Source organism: Grampus griseus, assembly GCF_964374135.1.
Source record: "Grampus griseus genome assembly, chromosome: 12".
NCBI classification, from domain to species: Eukaryota; Metazoa; Chordata; class Mammalia; order Artiodactyla; family Delphinidae; genus Grampus; species Grampus griseus.
The window spans coordinates 80,592,216-80,611,701 of NC_139006.1; the positions used below are offsets into that span (position 1 = coordinate 80,592,216).

The 19,486-nt window shown below is 35.6% G+C and overlaps 1 protein-coding gene across 1 annotated transcript in view; it reads left to right on the forward strand.

Moving 5' to 3' along the window:
* Positions 1-19,486, forward strand: part of CCDC102B (coiled-coil domain containing 102B) — a gene marked incomplete at its 5' end in the record, with an annotated part of 224,382 nt that overhangs the window by 70,866 nt on the left and 134,030 nt on the right. Inside the window, 1 exon segment of the mRNA XM_082668129.1 lies at positions 8,549-8,665. Within this exon segment, the coding sequence (XP_082524255.1) occupies positions 8,549-8,665 (117 nt within the window).

Genomic DNA, 19,486 nt, shown 5'->3' on the forward strand with positions numbered 1-19,486 from the left:
GCATGTGGGATCTTCCCGGACCGGGGCACGAACCCACGTCCCCTGCATCGGCAGGCGGACTCCCAACCACTGCGCCACCAGGGAAGCCCTAAATATTATTTTTTGAAAAAGCAGTCAATTTTTATACAGAATATGGGTTTATATATGTTTTGTGAATGTTTTGATAAGCCATGATAACCTGTTTTAAAATAACACATATTTTTATTCAAGATATTTTATTTTTTACTGAATTAAAAGAACAAAGGTCATTACCCTTTTTTGTGTAACATTTTATATTTTACATGGTTTCTAAGCTGTTAATCACCCTTCCTTTTACTAATTTATCAAGAGATAAATAATTCACATGAAGCTCAGACATTTTAATTGGATATATCTTTTTAAGTGTGTTTTAATATGTAGGTTGTTTTTTATATTTCTTTTTCCTTTTTTCCTTCTTATAATTTATTTAAAAAGCCAAGTCATTTGTCCTGTGAAGTTTTATTTTGGATTTTAGAGATTGCACCTTAAGGTACGATTTGCTACATTTCTCTGTTCTCTATATTTCTTATAAAATGGTAGCTGGATCAATAGGTTTGATGTAATTCTCTTTCAGGATGTTCTCCTAGGTGGGGTATTCTTCCCTTAAGAAGCACATGGTATTTGGGTGTCCCTGAGGTGCTAGCAGACCAATGCTCATTGCCTAGAACCATCAATTAATTTGGGGCTGCAAAATTGTGATATTTTCTTATTTCTCCTTAAGCTATTAGTTGGAATATTTAAATGAAGAGAACTTCTCACATAATACTTTATGCATTTAGATATAGTCAGGATACATGAGAAATTATTTTCCCTTTCTTTACCAATTTACAAAATAATAAATTAGTTCACTAGCATTCCCCAGCGTTAATCAAACTAGTATTTTTAGTATCATTATGAATTCATGAATTTAAACTTATTGAGTGTGCTTTAACATACTGCAATTATTATCCCTACTGATATTCAAAAATTCCCATATTTAGAGAGCAGAAACTTCTTAATATTGGTTACTGAGAACATTTGATGCAATCCTAGCAAACTCTTATAGTTTCCTTACTCTGTGGTATGACAAAATATACTAGATATACCAAAATATCTTTGTTGTAGATCTGGAATAAGCCGTTTCTTCAGAGTCCTGGATTCTCAGTGAGGAATAGCTCAAGACCACAATCTGTGTGTAGAAATGTGCTGAGATGGTCATTATTTCCAGGCCATTTCAGTGGAAAGAACTGGTAAATTTATAAATATGTTGAATCTTCTTTATCATTCTCCTCTGTTCATCACAGTTTGTTCATTACTTTTGGTTATTTAGCATCTTATTTCTTTTTACCTTGTCTCTTAAGGCAGCATCTGTTGCACTTTTTTGCTCTTGTGTTCCTTTTAGCTTATTCGGAAGTGATTTTTATTTCTAATTCTTTCCTGAATATTATTATATTTCTGAATATTTAAAATTCTTGGTTGCATTGCTCTTTCATGTTATTTATAATTTTATTGATGTTGTTTTGGTCACATTGAAAAATTTGATTCTTCTTTTTCTCTAGTGGGCATGTATGTCTAGAATGTTCTCACTATTTATACCATATTCTCATTGTATTTAAGATTATTCTATTCCTCATTCTTTTGTCCTTATATAACACTACATATGATTCAACTATGACCCTCTTTTGTTGCTCATTCTTAAATGGGTTTAGGTTTTTTTGGTACATAGAAGGGAAAGTGGGTGAATAAAGAAATGTTTGCTAGCTTCACTGCTTTAGAGCTCATTACTCTTAATATTTGTGCAGTGTGCCCCAGATTATGGCCTTGTCCTCTCCAAAACCTCCTGGTCCTGTTCTCTGGCAGACTTCTACATGGATCCCTTCTCTGCCTTTATTGCCACTGTTCCTCTCAATGTGGATCCTGTTCTCAGCATTATCCTCTGAGGGGAGGGGGTATTTTTAAAAGAAGTCTTATCTGCTTTTTTTTTTTTTTTTTTTGCGGTACGCGGGCCTCTCACTGTTGTGGCCTCTCCCGCTGCAAAGCACAGGCTCCGGACGCGCAGGCTCAGCGGCCATGGCTCACGGGCCCAGCCGCTCCGCGGCATGTGGGACCTTCCTGGACTGGGGCACAAACCCGTGTCCCCTGCATCGGCAGGCGGACTCTCAACCACTGCGCCACCAGGGAAGCCCTGTCTGCTTTTTTAAAGAGTATATAGGGTAGAGACTGCTCCAGTTCTTCAGACTTGGCAATGGCCCTCTCGCATAAGCTCCCCAGTTAGAAATTGTGAAACTCCCCTAGTTTCATCTACTGTTTTCATGTTGACCTGACACACTTCCCAGGTATTGTATATTGTCAGTTTGGGGTTCTCCTGTTCTCAGATCACGATGATTCCCTTTAGTTTTCTCAAGCAGCTGTTGATCTCCTGCAATTCTTGAAGCTGTGAGTGGATTGTCTTAACCCACTTGTATCTTGGGGTCCATAGGGACAACTTGTCACCTAATTTTGCTGTAGGTATCCATAGGTTTTTTAGTTTGTTGTTCTCATTGCTCTGTTTTCATGGAAAGATCTGAGGTCATTAAAATAATTACACCACCAGACCACTGCCTTCTTTTCACAGTTCCCCACGGGGATAGTAATTTGGTTTTCAACCCCAGATTTCCAACTTCCACATGGGGCCTTCAAAAATTGATCTGCCTAAGGAAGTACTTTGCAAGCGAGTTCTCTTAGCCCACATTACCCTCCACCCACTTCGCAAATGAAAGGCATATTTATCTTTCTGATCCCTTGATCCCCAGTATTATTTTAGAACATTTTGCCAGAATGAGAAAAACTAAAGAGTGCCAGACACAGAGACATTTTAAAGTATTGGTATTAATAAGCCAACTAATGAATGAGTCACAAAACCTTTGGCATGTCAGGTGGTTCCTACTTTTCCTTTTCATAAAAATACTGGAATAGGACCTAATGGATTGGTCAGTTTATAGATAATAAAAAATAAATTTTGATATAAAATCAAAATGTAGCTTTGCCGTATATTTAGTAGGATATTAAAAAAAAACACAAACAATGACTGATATAACAAAATATCTTCCATTTCTGTCAACATGTGTTATCAACTTCCTCAGTGCTCCTATTTTGAAAAGAATAAATAAAACTGATGATAATTCTTATTTTATTCTATCAATAAGTAATTTCATCCATTGATTAACAAACTAATTGAAAAAATGTGTCTATCTGTCTCATAAAGAGATGCATTTCCAGTAAATGATTAGTTTATATTTAGTAATTATTTATCACAATATGTGCTATCCCATCTTATTTTTAAGCCACCGTGTACCTGTAATAATCGTTAAGGTAATTCAATCCAAAAGAAACTTTTTAACATTTGGAAACTTACAGTTGTAATATATATATTACACACATATTTTATATACATAATTTTATTGCATGTTGTAGAGTAAAAACATTTTCAAGTATAAACATATGTTACAGTAAGATGATGTGGAGGAGGTGGAATAGAAATAAAAATTTAAGAAATAAAATTAACAATATAATTTTTTTTGAACAGATGACAGTGAATATCACATTTCTATGGATTTTAGATATTGCATGAAGTGTGATACAACCATTTTATTTAAAGTGTCAATATTTAAAATTCACCAGAAATTTTACTTTTTGAATCTAAATAAATATAATATTTTAAGACAAACTTTAAAAAGGTAGAGGATACATTAGCATGAGAGAAAAAGAGTTTAAAGACCACTAAAATCAGTTATTTAGTGTTTTTATTTTGACTTGAAGGATACAATAAAATTTGCATTAATCATACTTAAACATTCCTTAGTGTCTTTACTACCATTCTTTAAGGTTGAGGGAGGGATTTAGGTAAAGTTTACTTAAAAGAATTTTTGGCTAAGTTTTGGAGCTATGATATAAGTGATGACATTTTGGAGGCTTCTCTGTACACTTACAGTTGATTCAAGTTACTTGAATGAACTGAACCTCGTTGTTAGCTGTCCCTAGGTCCACTGCATTTTGGGTAGCCTTCTATTGGGGCACATTTCCTTCTTACATTCCTCACCTTTCATAAGAATATGGTATCCCTACCAGAACCTGCCTAACTGTTAAACATTTGGTCTTATATTCTGAACTAGTTGATAGTCAATACTTATCCCAAAAGCCAAATTATAAATGTATGTATCAACATGAAGGCAATGGGAAGAGCTGTTAAAGTGTGTTGACCAGGGTCAATCTGATTACAATAAAACAAATAACTCAAAATTCAGTGTGAAGAAGAGATTTGGGGGCATGGGTGATGATGATACTGTTGTGAGTCTAACATGGTAATCCGGAAAGAAATAATCAGATGGCCTAAACTTGGTGGGGGATGTGGAGAGATGTGGAGAGTTGAGAAATATACAATTGAAAGAAATCATGATGCTTGGTGAGTAATTGAATGTCGAATGCATTTTCCTTCTCCTATATTATATGATTAAATAAGAAAATATTTTTATTTATATTACACAATATTTTTATTTCCTAGACATTGTCTCCTGAAAGATTTTTCCACTCTATGCTAAATATAAATGTATTAGAGTAAATATTTATGCATAATGTTGCTAATTTTCCAGAAGCAAATTATGGCAGATATTTCTGAAGTCAGAGATATGATAAGTTGCCTGGTTTAACCTTTCACAAATACTGCAGTATGAAAAGAGGAATTTTAATGAGGAATTTTGGAATTATACTGTAATGCAATTTCAAAAAATAAAAAAACTATTGCAAGAGACTATACTTAACTGAATTTTAAATAAAGGGACATGAACTTGGAAAATGCTTTCTAATTCTGACTCATTCACTTCATCAGATACCTTCTATTTCTGTCATTTTCAATTTAACTAATGTAATATATCATTTGTGGATGACATTCATAATTCTGCTAAATTAATAATCCTTACCATCTCCCCATCCGTGGCTTTCAATTTTTCATTTGCTAAATAGATTTTTAGTTACAACTCCATTAATCTAAACCTAAAGTTGAAGAGGCAAGTGGCAAAATTAAGATGATTTTGAGTTCAGAAAATAATTTTTAAATGATCAAAATAACTCAGATTTTTAATAGGAGGGAGTATAGTTGTTTCATTAATTTGTTAATCAACTTTTTTCTGTTATATTGTTTTAATTGCTTTGGCCATTCAATATTTCATTTACTGTTTTTATTTTCTTTTTTGCTCTTGCCTGTCTGGAGTGTATAGGAACTGTGAGGTTAGAGGGGCTGGCTTAGAATAAGGGATAAGAATAGGAGATCAGGACTGAGGGTTATAGGACCAAGCAGCTGGTAAGGACTTTGACTTATACTCTGAATGGATTGGAAAGCCTCTGGAAAGATCTGAGCAGTGGAGTTACATGATTTGATTTACTTTTTAAAAAGCTTTTTTTAAAATTTTATAAGTTTATTTATTTATATTTGGCTGCTTTGGGTCTTCGTTGCTGCACACGGGCTTTCTCTAGTTGCAGCGAGTGGGGGTTACTCTTTGTTGAGGTGCATGGGCTTCTCATTGTGGTGGCTTCTATTATTGTGGAACATGGGCTCTAGGCATGCGAGCTTTAGTAGTTGTGGCTCGCGGGCTCTAGAGCACAGGCTCAGTAGTTGTGGCGTGCAGGCTTAGTTGCTCCACGGCATGTGGGATCTTCCTGGACCAGGGCTTGAACCCGTGTCCCTTGCATTGGCAGGTGGATGCTTAACCACTGTGCCACCAGGGAAGTCCCTAAAAAGCTTTTTTTGATGGCTGTTTTGAGACAGGGAATATAGATCCATGAGGAGAAGCAGAGAGTGTGGCAGTTATTAAAATAACTGAGATTTTGGTGGTTGATCAAGGCAGTAGTGGTGAAGGTAGAAAGTGGATGGATTTATTAAATAATTGAAGGCTAAGTTCAATTGATTTGTTTTTAGTCTGAATGTGGCATATCAAAGAAAGAAAAAAGTTAACCATAAGTCCAATATTTTTGGCCTGATCAAAGGGGTGGATGGAGGTGATATTTTTTGAGATGGCAAAGACTAGCAGAGAAACATTTGAAGGAGAAGTACTTAGTCTTTTCAAAGTGTTAAGCTCTGGAAGCCTATAGAAGTGATAAGTAGCAAGTTGGGTGTGTGGGTCAGAAGTAGAGGGGAGACCTTCAGGATGGAATGAGGCATTTGAAGGTTGTCAGCATTTTGACTGGTATGCAGTGCCATGGGTGCACATGAGCTGTCCAAAGGAGCAAATGCGTCAAGAGAACGGGTACATTCCAACATTCAACTCTGTCTTCTAACTTTTCTAGTAAATTTTTTCTGAAGGAAGGATGGCTAGACACATTTTAAAAATATCCTATTATTGTTCTTTAAATTTTTGAAATTGCTTTGTCCTTAATTTATGAATGCAATATATATTCATTTTTTTCCTGAAGATCGTGATTAGATTTTTTAAAAAAATTATTCTCTTTTATATCTTAAATTGTACCATTTTTCTGTTTTCTTTATTTTCTATCAGACATTCTGTTTCTTAATCTTGGTCATATTTTTTCATAGCCTTGGGGTTCTTCCTATGTCCAGAGATCCTTGATTTTCTGCTCACAGTGATGAATGAAAATGGAATTATTTTAGGTAATTGATGTGGATTCCCTCTACTGTTGCATATGAAAGTGTATTTTCCTGCTTCTTCTCTCCTTTGAGTGGTTTATTGAAAGTTCTGTTGACAATGGGGGGTGGTTTATGATTGATCTAGTTCCCTGAGAAGTAATGACGAAGATTTCAGAAGTTAAGCTAGGGGCACTCAATTACCACAATGAGTTAATTTTTTTTTTTTGGTGGACACAACCCAAAACCTGTGGCTTGCAATTTGTTATTTGTTCTTTTAGCAAAGTGACTTTTCTTTTCTTTATGCATTGGTTTAAGAACTCAGGTAATGAATTTGGTAAGAATGTTCTCAAATTTGCTTCCCCCAGTTATTAGCTTTGTGAATTTGGGAATGTTACTTAAGCCTAGTAAAAATATGTTTTACTTTTCTTTAAGGTAGGGGGTAATAATAATAATACCTAACACAGAGGATTACTGTTAGCATTAAGTAAGGAAATATATATCAAGTCCAGTTCCTAGAGACTAGTACATGCTTAATATTACTATTAACAATAATAACATGAGTAAGATTATTTAAAAATTTTAAATAAGTGGTATAATGATAGCTTTTATATTCTAATTTATTGTCAGATTACATACAAATTATGTAATTTTAATTCTGGAAACCTACATAGTGTAGGAAAAACATGTTAATAAAACAAAATAGCCTATGTGTATATATCTACATATTATATATATATCAAATTTCATGATTCTGCTGAAAACTTCTAATTATAAGGACAGCTATGGGGAAAAATCATTGTTTGCATTTCTAGGATTTTTCTCATTCCTATGTTTCTTTTTATAGACTTAGGTTTTAGGTTCACTGCAAAATTGAATGGAAGGTACATAGATCTCCCATATACAGCCCCACCCCCCCACTCATAGGTAGCTTCCCCCATTACCAAGGTCCTTCACCACAGTGGTACATTTACTACAATTGATAAACCTACACGATACATTATAATCACCCAAAGTCCATAGTTTACCTAAGGTTCACTCTTGGTGTTGTACATTACTGGTTTAGACAAATGTATAAGGACATGCATCCATCATTAGAGTTTCATACAGAGTAATTTCACTGCCTTAAACACCTCTGTGCTCCACCAAGTCACCCCTTCCTCCTCCAAGCCCTGGAAACCACTGATCTTTTTATTGACGACATAGTTTTGCCTTTTCTAGAATGTCATATAGTTGGAATCACACAGTATGGAGCCTTTTCAGATTGGCTTCTTTCACTTAAAAATATGCCTTGATGTTTCCTCCATGTCTTTTCATGGTTTAATAGCGCTTGTTTTTGTTTGTTTGTTTTTTTAGTGCTGAACCATGTTCCATTGTCTGGATGTGCCAGAGTTTATTTATACTGTTTTCCTGCTGTAGTTTTCTATAGAAATTTATTGGCATCTTTTATAGATGTTCTACATACATTTTACCAGCTTGAGCATTATACAGTTGTATTTTTTCCGTTGCCCAAATTTGTCTCTGTTACAATCTATACACTTTTTATACTTCATCGAAAATATACGTAAGTAGGATTACAAAGAGTACTATGGGACTAATATTCAAGACTGAAAGATCAGAATTAATTGGATTAGTTTAGAATCCAATTAGTCAATTATTAAGAATCTGTGGAGGTAACTAAGCTTTGTCCAATTTTCAACTTGTGAATTTAGATTCATGGAGACTTGCTGATTTGTTTTCCAACAACATAGGAGTTTTCAACTACAAGTGTAAAGAAATACATGGTTCAACTACAATATTTATAATAGCAACAACAAAACCTACCAGGTTATACATAGAAAAAAAAAAACTGAAAGCAAAATGAAAGACTAATGTGAATTATCCTGGAACCAGCCTTTGTAATATCATGTGATTATGACTTTAACTTTCTTTTTTCAGTTTGACATTCTTCATGGTCAACATAAAAATAAAATGGAAGAAATATCAGGAGATATAAAGGAAGGATCGAAATCTAAAAATAGCAGTGACAGAGTGATCTATGAGTTAAGAGCAGAGGTAAGATACTGGGTAAAGAGTAATATACTAAAACATATCTGAAGGTTATTAAATGATATAATGTCCTAAGAAGTATAACTGAGGAGTCTTTGGTTATTTTATGAAAAAGAATGCTGCTGAACATCAAAAATAAAGTATCAGTGTACATGTGATCTAAAATGCTGTGAAATGATATTGGCCCAACACTATATCTGAATTGTCTGAATGTTATAAAGACAGATTGACTAAAAACCACCTGGACACACCCCTACCCTCACCCCATATAAGGAACAAGTTCGCCCCCCACTCAGGAAGCGAGCAAGAAAGAGAACCTGTTTGTTCTTGTTCTCCCCTGCTGCAGCAGGGGCCCCAATAAAGCCTTGCCTGAAAAAAAAAAAAAACCTACCTTATAGCTGATACATCTTACTGTAAATAAATACTTATTAAAAGTTTGATCAGCTGCTGGATCTCATGTGTTAAGATATTATCAGGAACAATGACATTCAAAATTTGTTACATGTAGTTCCTGGTTGAATTCACATGGCTGTTGGCAATTAGCAGTAGGTAGAATTACCTCACTTTGGTTATAGTTAATTCATTTCTTAGGTGTGCCGAGTAAAATGGTGGAAACAGCTAGTTTCCGCTCCCACCACCACCACCAACGACAAATTAATTTTCACAGATTGTACATTCTGTTTTCTTTGTCTTGTTGGTAAAGGAGAAATTATCATCCTTAGAGATAGGAGGGGAGATTGAATTATTTGTACTTTATAGAACATTGTGTTAGTGCATTAAAAGTGGGAAATCATAAATTATGTATTATGTAACGGGTAATTCTGAAAGACGTCTTAGATACAAATGTGTAAGAACAATTCAGGAAATGGAATTAAGTTAGTGAAAAATATAGGTTGGGAGGAAAGTAATTTGTACTAGAAGGTTTCTTCCTTATAAAATTCTGTAAAGGCTGAATTCACACCTCAGTATGTTTTATATCAGATGAACATAGTGCAATGGAAAATGCATAGATTTCAGAACAAAAGCGGCTCCATCACTTACCGATTACTTTATTCTGGTCAACTCCTTAAGCCTCTCTAAATCTCAGTTTACAAATTGTCATAAGGGAAGTAGGAGTAATACTAGTTATCACACAGGATTTTTGAAAAGATTACGTATTGCAGAGGAAAAATTGTCAGAGGCAGAGTGCTTTACTGTTGGCAATTAGCTAAGATATTCAGGAGAATTTGCCCTTCCTGAGATTAGCTCTTCCCTTGTCACCTCTTCTATGAGTCATGTAAGGGATGTTGGGGTGAGGGAGGATATATAGAGACATCCGTGATGAGAAAGACTGAACTGTTGAAAACATCGCTTCCTAACAGTGAAGTCAAAGGGGAAAAAATGATGGCCTTTTGTTTTCTAAGAGGAACCAAACCAGCAGGATACGTACCAGTGTTCCTTGGCCCTGAGATCTGAGAGGTATCTTTGATTAAGGATCGCACACTATGTCATGTACAAGCTTATTTAAGTGTTAGAGACAAATGCAGAGGAAAGCACATATGGTTGTTAATACTCTCCTCAAAAGTTGATGGCATTGTCTTAGATCATCATTTTCAGGATACATTGGGAGTCGTAGCAATATAGGATCTCTGATATACAACTTTTAGTTTGGTGTAATAGAAAGTTCTGAGACTCATTTAAGTAAGCTATTTCACATCTGTAGAGCTCAATTATGTATCTTAAATTAGGATACAAACATTTTGCCCACCTAAAGGCACTTTTCCATAAGATATTCAAGCACTATGATATATAATTTTTGCTATTTTGAAATTCTTAATGAAGCACTTAATGCTGAAAGCAAATGTAGACATGAATTGCCTATGTCTTTTACTCTGTGCACTTGAATGTTATATTCGAATGAATTAAATTTCAGAAAGAAGGCTTTGTTCAAAAGAAAACAAATATTGGGACAAATTCTTATAGAAACAGTGAGCTTGTGTGTGTGTGTTGTATATTTGAGTCTATGTGTTCATTTAAACTTTAAATTAGGATAGAATCTACCTCCTTTCTTTGGAAAAGAAGATATAACCACTCTGTTGTCATTGTTTTGTTTTTTATACTCGTTATGTTTAGGTCTTAAAATCTTTTTATGTTTGCATAAAAGTCATTGGGTGATTATACCATAATTTAATTAAAATATAATCTATTTTTAAAAATCTGTTTAGTTTTAGTGTTACATATATAATCAATATTGCAGTAAACATGCATGTTCACGTGCATCTTTAAACATTAAAAAATGGCTTAGGGTAAATTCCTAGAAATGGTATGGCTTTTTCAAGAGAATGTTTATTTTTTCAGTATTTTATACACACTGCCAGATTGTCCATTAGAAAAATTATATCAATTTACATTCTCACTCACCTGCAATGTATAAACATGCTCATTCTATAGCCAACAGTATATATTATTGTTTTTAAAATTTTCCTAGCTGATAGGCCAAAAAGATCATTTTAATTTGTATTTTATTGATCTAAACATACACTTCTGGTTGTTTGCTCATTTTTATTAGTATAAGGTTTATTATAATAGCTACCATTTACTGAGAACTTACTGTGTACATCACACATATATTGCTGAGCCATTGAAATATAAAATCTTATTTAATATTTTAATACTCTTATGATCTGTGTATTCTTAGCTACTTTTAATGGAAAGAATCTTAGAGGACTTACCTTGATCAAGGGTACAACAAACGTTGTGCTCAAGGGTACATCAAACGTTATATAGATAATCTTTTACCTATGTTCTTATTTAGTTCCAGTTTCTCAGAGGCACACACGCAGGTCAGATTGTTCAGCAGGTTAGGATCTTACCAAAGGCCACCAGCCCATGAGTTAAATCCTGAAGCCACATGTTACCAGCAGTCAGTATCTGACATTGCTACCCCGGTCTGTCCTCATTCTGTGGGTTTACTGAAGCAACAACTCTGGAAATACAATAGATTTTAATTGTTGGAATTAAAAAATAGTATCTTCATATCAAACGTCATGATTTTCTAACCATTGATGATCCCCATATGTCATGGGCACCTTTTAAAAACTGTTACTAGGGCTTCCCTGGTGACGCAGTGGTTTGAGAGTCTGCCTGCTGATGCAGGGGACACGGGTTCGTGCCCCGGTCCGGGAGGATCTCACATGCCGTGGAGCGGCTGGGCCTGTGAGCTATGGCCACTGAGCCTGCACGTCTGGAGCCTGTGCTCCGCAACGGGAGAGGCCACAACAGTGAGAGGCCCGCTGTACCGCAAAAAACAAAAACAAAACAAAACAAAACTGTTACTAACACCCACCAATTTGATAATAGTATTGTTTGCACTTGAGGAGTGTGTTTTACTTATCTCTTAATCTGTCCAGTCTCTTTCAGAAATAGTTTGATGATGATCTTCCCATTTTGGAAATCTGATTGGTCAAAGAAATTCAAAATGCAGTCTTGATAAAAAGGCCCCAGAGTATTTAAATAATTGACGCTTCTGGGCAATGTGTAATGAGGTGAATTCTCTGAGCAGGAAGTCACTTGGTAAATGAATATATCTTAACATATGCATATATGCATATGCGTAATGGATGCATTTGATCTTTTCTCCACATTTAAGATCAAGACCGCTTGAACTAGAAATGAGAGTTTATTTAGAATGGAAATGAACTGGCATTCTGAGTGAAGAAATTGTTACCTTTTTCTACAACCTGGCTGCTTCTTGAAAGCAAACTCATAATCAGGAAACACTCACATTACATTTTTTAGGCCAAACTTTTTGGGATAAACATTTTCCAAGGGAAAATAATTAGTTTATCTTGTATTATTCCAAAAATATATCGCTTACATTTCAGTTTCAAATTTTGGGGAATTTTGATTTCATATTTCTTTTCTGTGGTTTGTTCTTTTCTCACCTATTCACACATTTATATCCTATTCCTATTCCACTTTGGAAAGATTAAGTAGACATACTTTTCCCTACTTAATTCAATAAATCAAATAAAAACTCTGAACATCATATGTAAAGTAAACATAAAAGACTCAAAGTTGAAGAGAAAAGGCATTCAGCTAGGTATCTTGGGACCTAAGAAATTACATGGAGGAGTTTCCTGGGTTTTCTTTTCTCTGCATATATGCCAGAATTGGAGCTGAAGAAGCTAGCAGCCTGGAAATAACAACAGGCACAGATAAAAACAAAACGCAACTGAAGTCTTCTTGCTCTAGTTAAAGGACTAGGGAATGGTCAGCTTAGCAAGACAGGAAACCAATAGACAATAATTGTTCTAATCCACCAAATATTACAGAAAACAGTGGTGCCCCACTCAGCTCCTGTTAGTAAATCTGAATGGGGAGCCTACATTTCCACCCTCACAAGACAGTAGAAAGTTGCCCAGTCCTTCCTTTTGGAGTGTTGGCATAGAAGGCTGAGCTGGAACTAGGGTTTCAGTGAGACCCCCAGAGCTTGTGGTGTCAGTGAAAACCACGTAGGGGTCCTGTACTTTCACCTCCACCCTCTCCCAGCTACAGAGGTCTAGTGGATAGCTGGAGCACCCATCCCCATCCAGCAGTAACTAGGAGCATCCCCAGTCGGGTACCAACGGAGGTTTGGTGGGGCCTGGACTTCTACCTTCACCTGGAAGTAATGAGTCCATGCTGCTGCTTTACCTTCCAGAATGGTACATCAGAGGAACCTGTCTAACACAGAATGTTTAGATGAGAACCAGAGTCTCATAAGATAATACCCAAAATGTCCAGGACACAGTTGAATATTACTCATCATATCAAGAACCAAAATATCTCAGAATGAATGAAAGAAGACAATCAACAAATGCCAACACTGCAAAGACAGAGATGTTTCCATTTCTTGGTGAGAATTTTAAAGTGGCCATCATAAAAATGCTTTAATCAGCAATCATGACCTGCTTGAAACAAATGAAAAAAATAGAAATCCTCAGTAAAGAAACAGAAAGTCTCAGCAGAGAAATAGAAAATACAAAGAAGAAACAAATGGAAAAGTTAGAAGGAAAAACACAATAACCAAAATTTTTTTAAATTATGAATGGAAGGAACAGAAGAAAGAATCAGTGAACTTGAAGACAGAGCAATAGAAATTACCCAGTCCGAATGACAAAAAGAAAATAGTCTGAAAGAAAACAAAGGCTTTGCTAACAGGGATTGAGGTAGGGGCCTGTGAGATGCTAACAAAGATCAAACACTTATGTCACTGGAGGCCAGTTTGAGAGGAGAAATTATGAGGGGCCGAATATTACTCAAAGAAATAGAGTGAAAATTTTCCAAATTTAGGAAAAGGGTCAAATCTATAGTCAAGATGCTTAGTAAACCCCAATCAGCATAACCTCAAGTATATCCACATCCAGATACTTCGTCAAACTTATGGAGAACTAAGAAATAACGATCTTGACAACACCAAGAAGGAAATTACACCTGACCTACAGGGAAAAAATAATCCAAATGACAGTGAAAATTTCATCAGAAACCATGGAGGCCAGAAAGAAGTGGCACACTTTTCTCCAAGTTCTAAAAGAATTGTCAACTCAAAATGCTATATCCAGTGAAAATACCTTTTAGGACATTCTCAGATGAAAGAAAACCAAGATAATTTGTCTCCAGTAAATAAGCACATGAAAAGGTGTCAACACATTAGTCATCAAGGAAGTGCAAATTAAAACCACAGTGAGATAAAACTACACATTTATCAGAATGGCTAAAATAAAAATTAGTGACAACAGCAATGCTGGTGAGAATGCAGAGCTACTGGGCCACCCAACTCGCTACAGGAGATGTAAATGATAACAATCACATTGGGAAACAGTTTGGTGTGTTCCCAAATAACAACTGTCATGTGACCAGGAAATTGTACTCCTGTGCATTTCTCTCAAAGAAATGAAAACTTATATCCACACAAAACTTATACATGAATCTTTAAAGTGGTTTTGTTTATAAATGCCAAAACTTGGATACAACAATGATACCTTCAATGGGTAAATAATTAAAAGCCATTACAGCTATACCTTGGGATAAACTCCTCAGCAATAAAACAGAATGAATTCTTGATCTGTGCAGCAATCTGGGTGCATCTGCAGAGAAGCATGTTGAATGAAAAATATCAATCTCAAAAGACAGTATAGCCCATGATTCCATTTATATTACAGTATTGAAATGACAAAACTTTAGAAATGGAGAGAAGATTAGTGGTTGCTGGGGAAGAAGGCATGATGGGGGGGGGGAGTGTGTGTGGCTATTAAATGGCAACATAATGCATCCTTGTGATGGAAATGGTCTGTATTTTGACTATGTTATTGTTGACATCTAGTTATTATACTGTACTATAGAGTTACAAGATGTTATCATTAGGGAAAACCAGATAAAGTACACATGGGATTTATTTTGATCATTTCTTAACAACTGCTTAAGAATGTACAATTATCTCAAAATACAAATTCAATTAAAAAATCCCAATCTTCTCTCAATATGTATGACAAGTTCCACCCTTTCTACATACTCCTCTGAAAATATGTATCCCTCATTTTATTTCCATTTTTGGGTCTGTTTGATTATCTGCAAAATTGTATTTAAGTAACAACTCATCTAAAGGATTAATTCATCCATATATGTAAAGTACTAAAAATTGTACATTATGTGTATGTAGTAGGTATGCAAGAAATACATGTTTTCTCCCTTGTCATTCAAATTTCATTTAGTACATCCTATATTGGAATGACAATCCAGATTTTTAGATATTAGTAACATTGTAGATAATTCTGTGATGTCCCATAGAAAACTTCAGAATACTTCTGTATGTGTGTGTTCTTCCTCTCCTCAACTGTAAGCTTTTTGGAGTTTAAGGGTACTGCCTTACAGCAACGGCACTGAGCACACTTTCTGGTGCCAAATAGGTTTCCAGTAAATGTTTGACAGGGGGAAATGCATCTTTTAATGTGAATAATCTAGCTCCAAAATTAGTCTGTAAATCTTCCAAAGGAGTAGAATACATTTTCCCATTCCTGAATCACCAAGTGTCTTGCATATATCTCTTCACACATTGACAGTTAAGGCAAGTCTTTAATGATTATATGGACAAAGACCATGAAAGTCTTGAGCAGGAAAGAACCTAAAAGGTACAGTCTAGTCCTTCATTTCACAGATTCCCTTCTCACGTTAGCGAATTACCCACAATGGGCTCTTCCGGCTCTAGATGTGTCCCCATCCCCATGCCGTTGACACACATTGTCTTTGATACTTCATTAGGATTAAAATCTTTCCACATTATATGAGAGAATGCTCTTTAAATGATTTCTTTTTCTTCCTAAACTGCAATATGATATAAGTTGAAGGAACAAAGTATATTCATTTTTTCTCTCTTTCAGAATGTCTCTATTTATTTACTTTTAAAATGTTGCTTCCCAATTAAGGAAAAAAAGACCCAGATGGATAACATGTTGAATTTAACTTGTGATTATATAAGTAGTCCTCTTTATTTTGCTTATGCAAGATAAAACATAAACATTTTGTAACAAATTTTTTTCACACCCAGAAATTGTATCATTGTTGAGGTTTAAGGGAACTTTCCTCCACATGTGTACCAACTGGATTCTCTCTGCATAGGCAAAATGATACTGAAGTGAAAAACAAAGCAAGGCAACAAAATAAGTAATTTGTATGCTCATTCATTCATTGCCAATCATTTAGTCAACAAACACTTATTAACCATCTACAGTGTCCTTGGTACTGGAATTAAGCACTGAGGAGTTGATGGAGTGATAGCCACAGTGGAAAACAAACAAAGAAACCCAGCAGTTAAACAGTGTGCTATGTACTTTGATGGGTAATGTATAGTGATCTATGTGAGTTCATAGAAAAGATGTTGAGGATGAGATGTGAATGATGAACAGCATCTGACCCACGTAAAGGGGAAAGGTAGAGGTAAGGACTGTAAATGATAAAGGGAGTAGCAGGTGAGAAAGCTAGAGACCACAGTATTGCCAGGAAATGAATGTAATAAAAAGAATGTTCTGACCTGTAAAAGATTTAGAGCATTTCTGTTGAGTAGGAGAATATATCGAGAAGTCTTTTTAAAATACTGGGATATTGACAGTAAAGCAAAAAATTCCTCCTTTCGCTCTTACGCAACTATAGAATTATGCTCATTTGGGGGGAATATTTTGATCACTAGAAGAGTAACACAGTCTAGTGGAGAGCAATTCATTACCAGGTTTTTTATTTTGGGTAAGGTGGGGGAAAATACAGAGGGCAGAAAAATGTTTTGTTCTCTGTTTTAAAAGAGAAAATATTTTCAACGTGTTTTCTTAAATTACAAATTTAATTTTTAGTCCTGCAAATATTTTATAGTACCTACTGTGCTAGGATCTAGTAATTCAGTGGTGTCCAAAGTAGAAATTCAGTGATGTCCAAAGGCCTGTCCTCAGAGAACTGCCGTCAATGAGAGACACAGGATTCATCAAAAATCGTACAGTTAATTGCATGTTTTCAGCTCTACGGGAGCTACATAACAGATGTGCATGACGGTGGGGGAGCTGACCTAGTTAGGAACTTTAGATTTAAAATTTTAAATACCTGAGATTTATTTACTAACATAGTTAAATAGAATCTTCTTTATGAGAAGGCTGTTGTATAACTAGAAATCTGGTGCTGTAATAATTTAATTTTCTGAGATTGCCACAATAGGTGTTGATTTGAATTGATTTAAATCTCTTGTATCTCATACCTCTTATTGACTTTACATGTTCCAGCAAAGAGAGTTAGGTTACTGATAATACTATGAATGTATCTGAAATGGTTATATAATTTTGAAAGAGGATATTGATGTTTGCAAGCAGGTTAATTTAGAAGTCTGTTAATGGTATGGATTTAAGCATTCTGGCACACTGTGAGTTCATATTGACGAAACTCAGGAAACAGAATCTATAAAAAGATATTTGATATGAGTAAACCATTAGAGAAAAATAATATTCTGGTAAAAGTGAAAATCAAACTGTTACACATGGATATGCATTCTGGTCATTTAGACAAATATAAGTCTAAATGGTCTAATTATCCAAGACGAAAACTGTCACTTGTCCTGGAGTTACAGAAAACTGATAAACACAAAATCAAATAATGGCTGAAAGCTTGTGATCACTTTTCCAGGAAGTATTAAGTGCCTTGAGTAACAGGCTTTTATTTTTTCAAAAAGGATTTTAAATTATGTGGAGTAGAATAAAGTATTTAAACATCTTTGCTCGGGTATCTCAACAGCAGTAGCTTTTCCCTGGTAACTAGGTCTTTGGAAAAGTTTTCTAGCTGAGTTAGATTGATGATTTAATTACAATCTGAGATTTCGTTTCTTTAACTGTACATTTCTTACTAACTTCTGTTGGATAGAAAACAGTCTACCAAAGATTGGAATGTGGGCGGTAATAGAAGAAACTGTGTTAATCAAAACTCTTAAATGTTGGTTTGTCTCAGAATCAGCCCATGTCTTCAGAAATCCCTGCATGTTTTGGTGCCAACCTAAAACTAACCAACCTCAAGGCACCTAGTGTTTCCTCAGTGTCCGCAGGTGACCTAAGGTCTCCACTGTGATGCCCTCTATGTCTCGTCCTCTTTGGGTCACACACATGCTTTTGGGACTTTTCCTGGTCCTTTGGCCCATAAGCTCTGTACAATTCTTTCAAGATCCTGTTTACTGCTTTCCATGGTGGCAACAAGGGAACTTAGCAAATTCATGTTAATACGCTGTTTACATTTTCATGGCATCATATCAATTATTCCTCTCAATGCTTCAAATTCAAAACTGCTTTGCTAAAAGTGTTACAGTATAGTTGCACTGAATCAGGATTCAAATCTCCAGTAAAGAGAAATATTGTTTTATGCTAGAGGCATTTGATTTAGAACTTTCCTATTGCCATCCTTAAAAATGCTTCCCTTAGAAAACATGTTTCCGTATGAACAGAGATCTTCTGGGAACATGTGCTTTAAACTAAATGAGCAGTCACACTCTCTTCTTCCACCAAAATCCCAGGTTAATATGAACATGGCATAAAAGGTGAAGCAGAAGCCTGTCAGTTTAGATGGTGGAGATCTTAGCCTCCTCCTGCAGTAGGGCTTGGTTCATGGCAGTTGCCCTCAACGTGGCTGTTGGTTGAATGGATGAGGAGAAGGTAAGGTACATATCAAAAAGATGAGAGCCTTCTGTTTCAACCATCTGTGAGGTTGAAAGAAAAAACATCAAAATTGGAGGAAGGTATAACTGAGCATAACATACTCATTTGGAAAATGATTTGATGTGTTTTATATTTGACTACATTTGATGTGTTCAAAATACACTGGTTTCCTATGTGCCTATTAATACAGCTTGGTGGATATAACATTTGTTTTTAAGATTTAGTTATTATGTATTTATTTTTGGCTGTGTCCAGTCTCAGTTGCAGCATGCGGTATCTTTCATTGTGGCACTCGGGCTCTTCATTGTGGTGCATGGGCTTCTCTCTAGTTGTGGCGCATGGGCTTCTCTCTAGTTGTGACGTGTGGGTTTTCTCCTCTCTAGTTGTGGGGCGCAGGCTCCAGGGCATGTGGGCTCTGTAGTTTGTGGCACACAGGCTCTAGTTGTGGCACCTGGGCTTTAATTGCCCCGCAGCATGTGGGATCTTAGTTCCCTGATGAGGGATCAAACCTGCATCCTCTGCATTGCAAGGTGGATTCTTTACCAGTGGACCAACAGGGAAGTCCCGAGTATAACGTTTTTAAGGGCCAAAAATATCCAGAAACTAGTGACTAGTTCTGTTCCTCCAGGTCTCA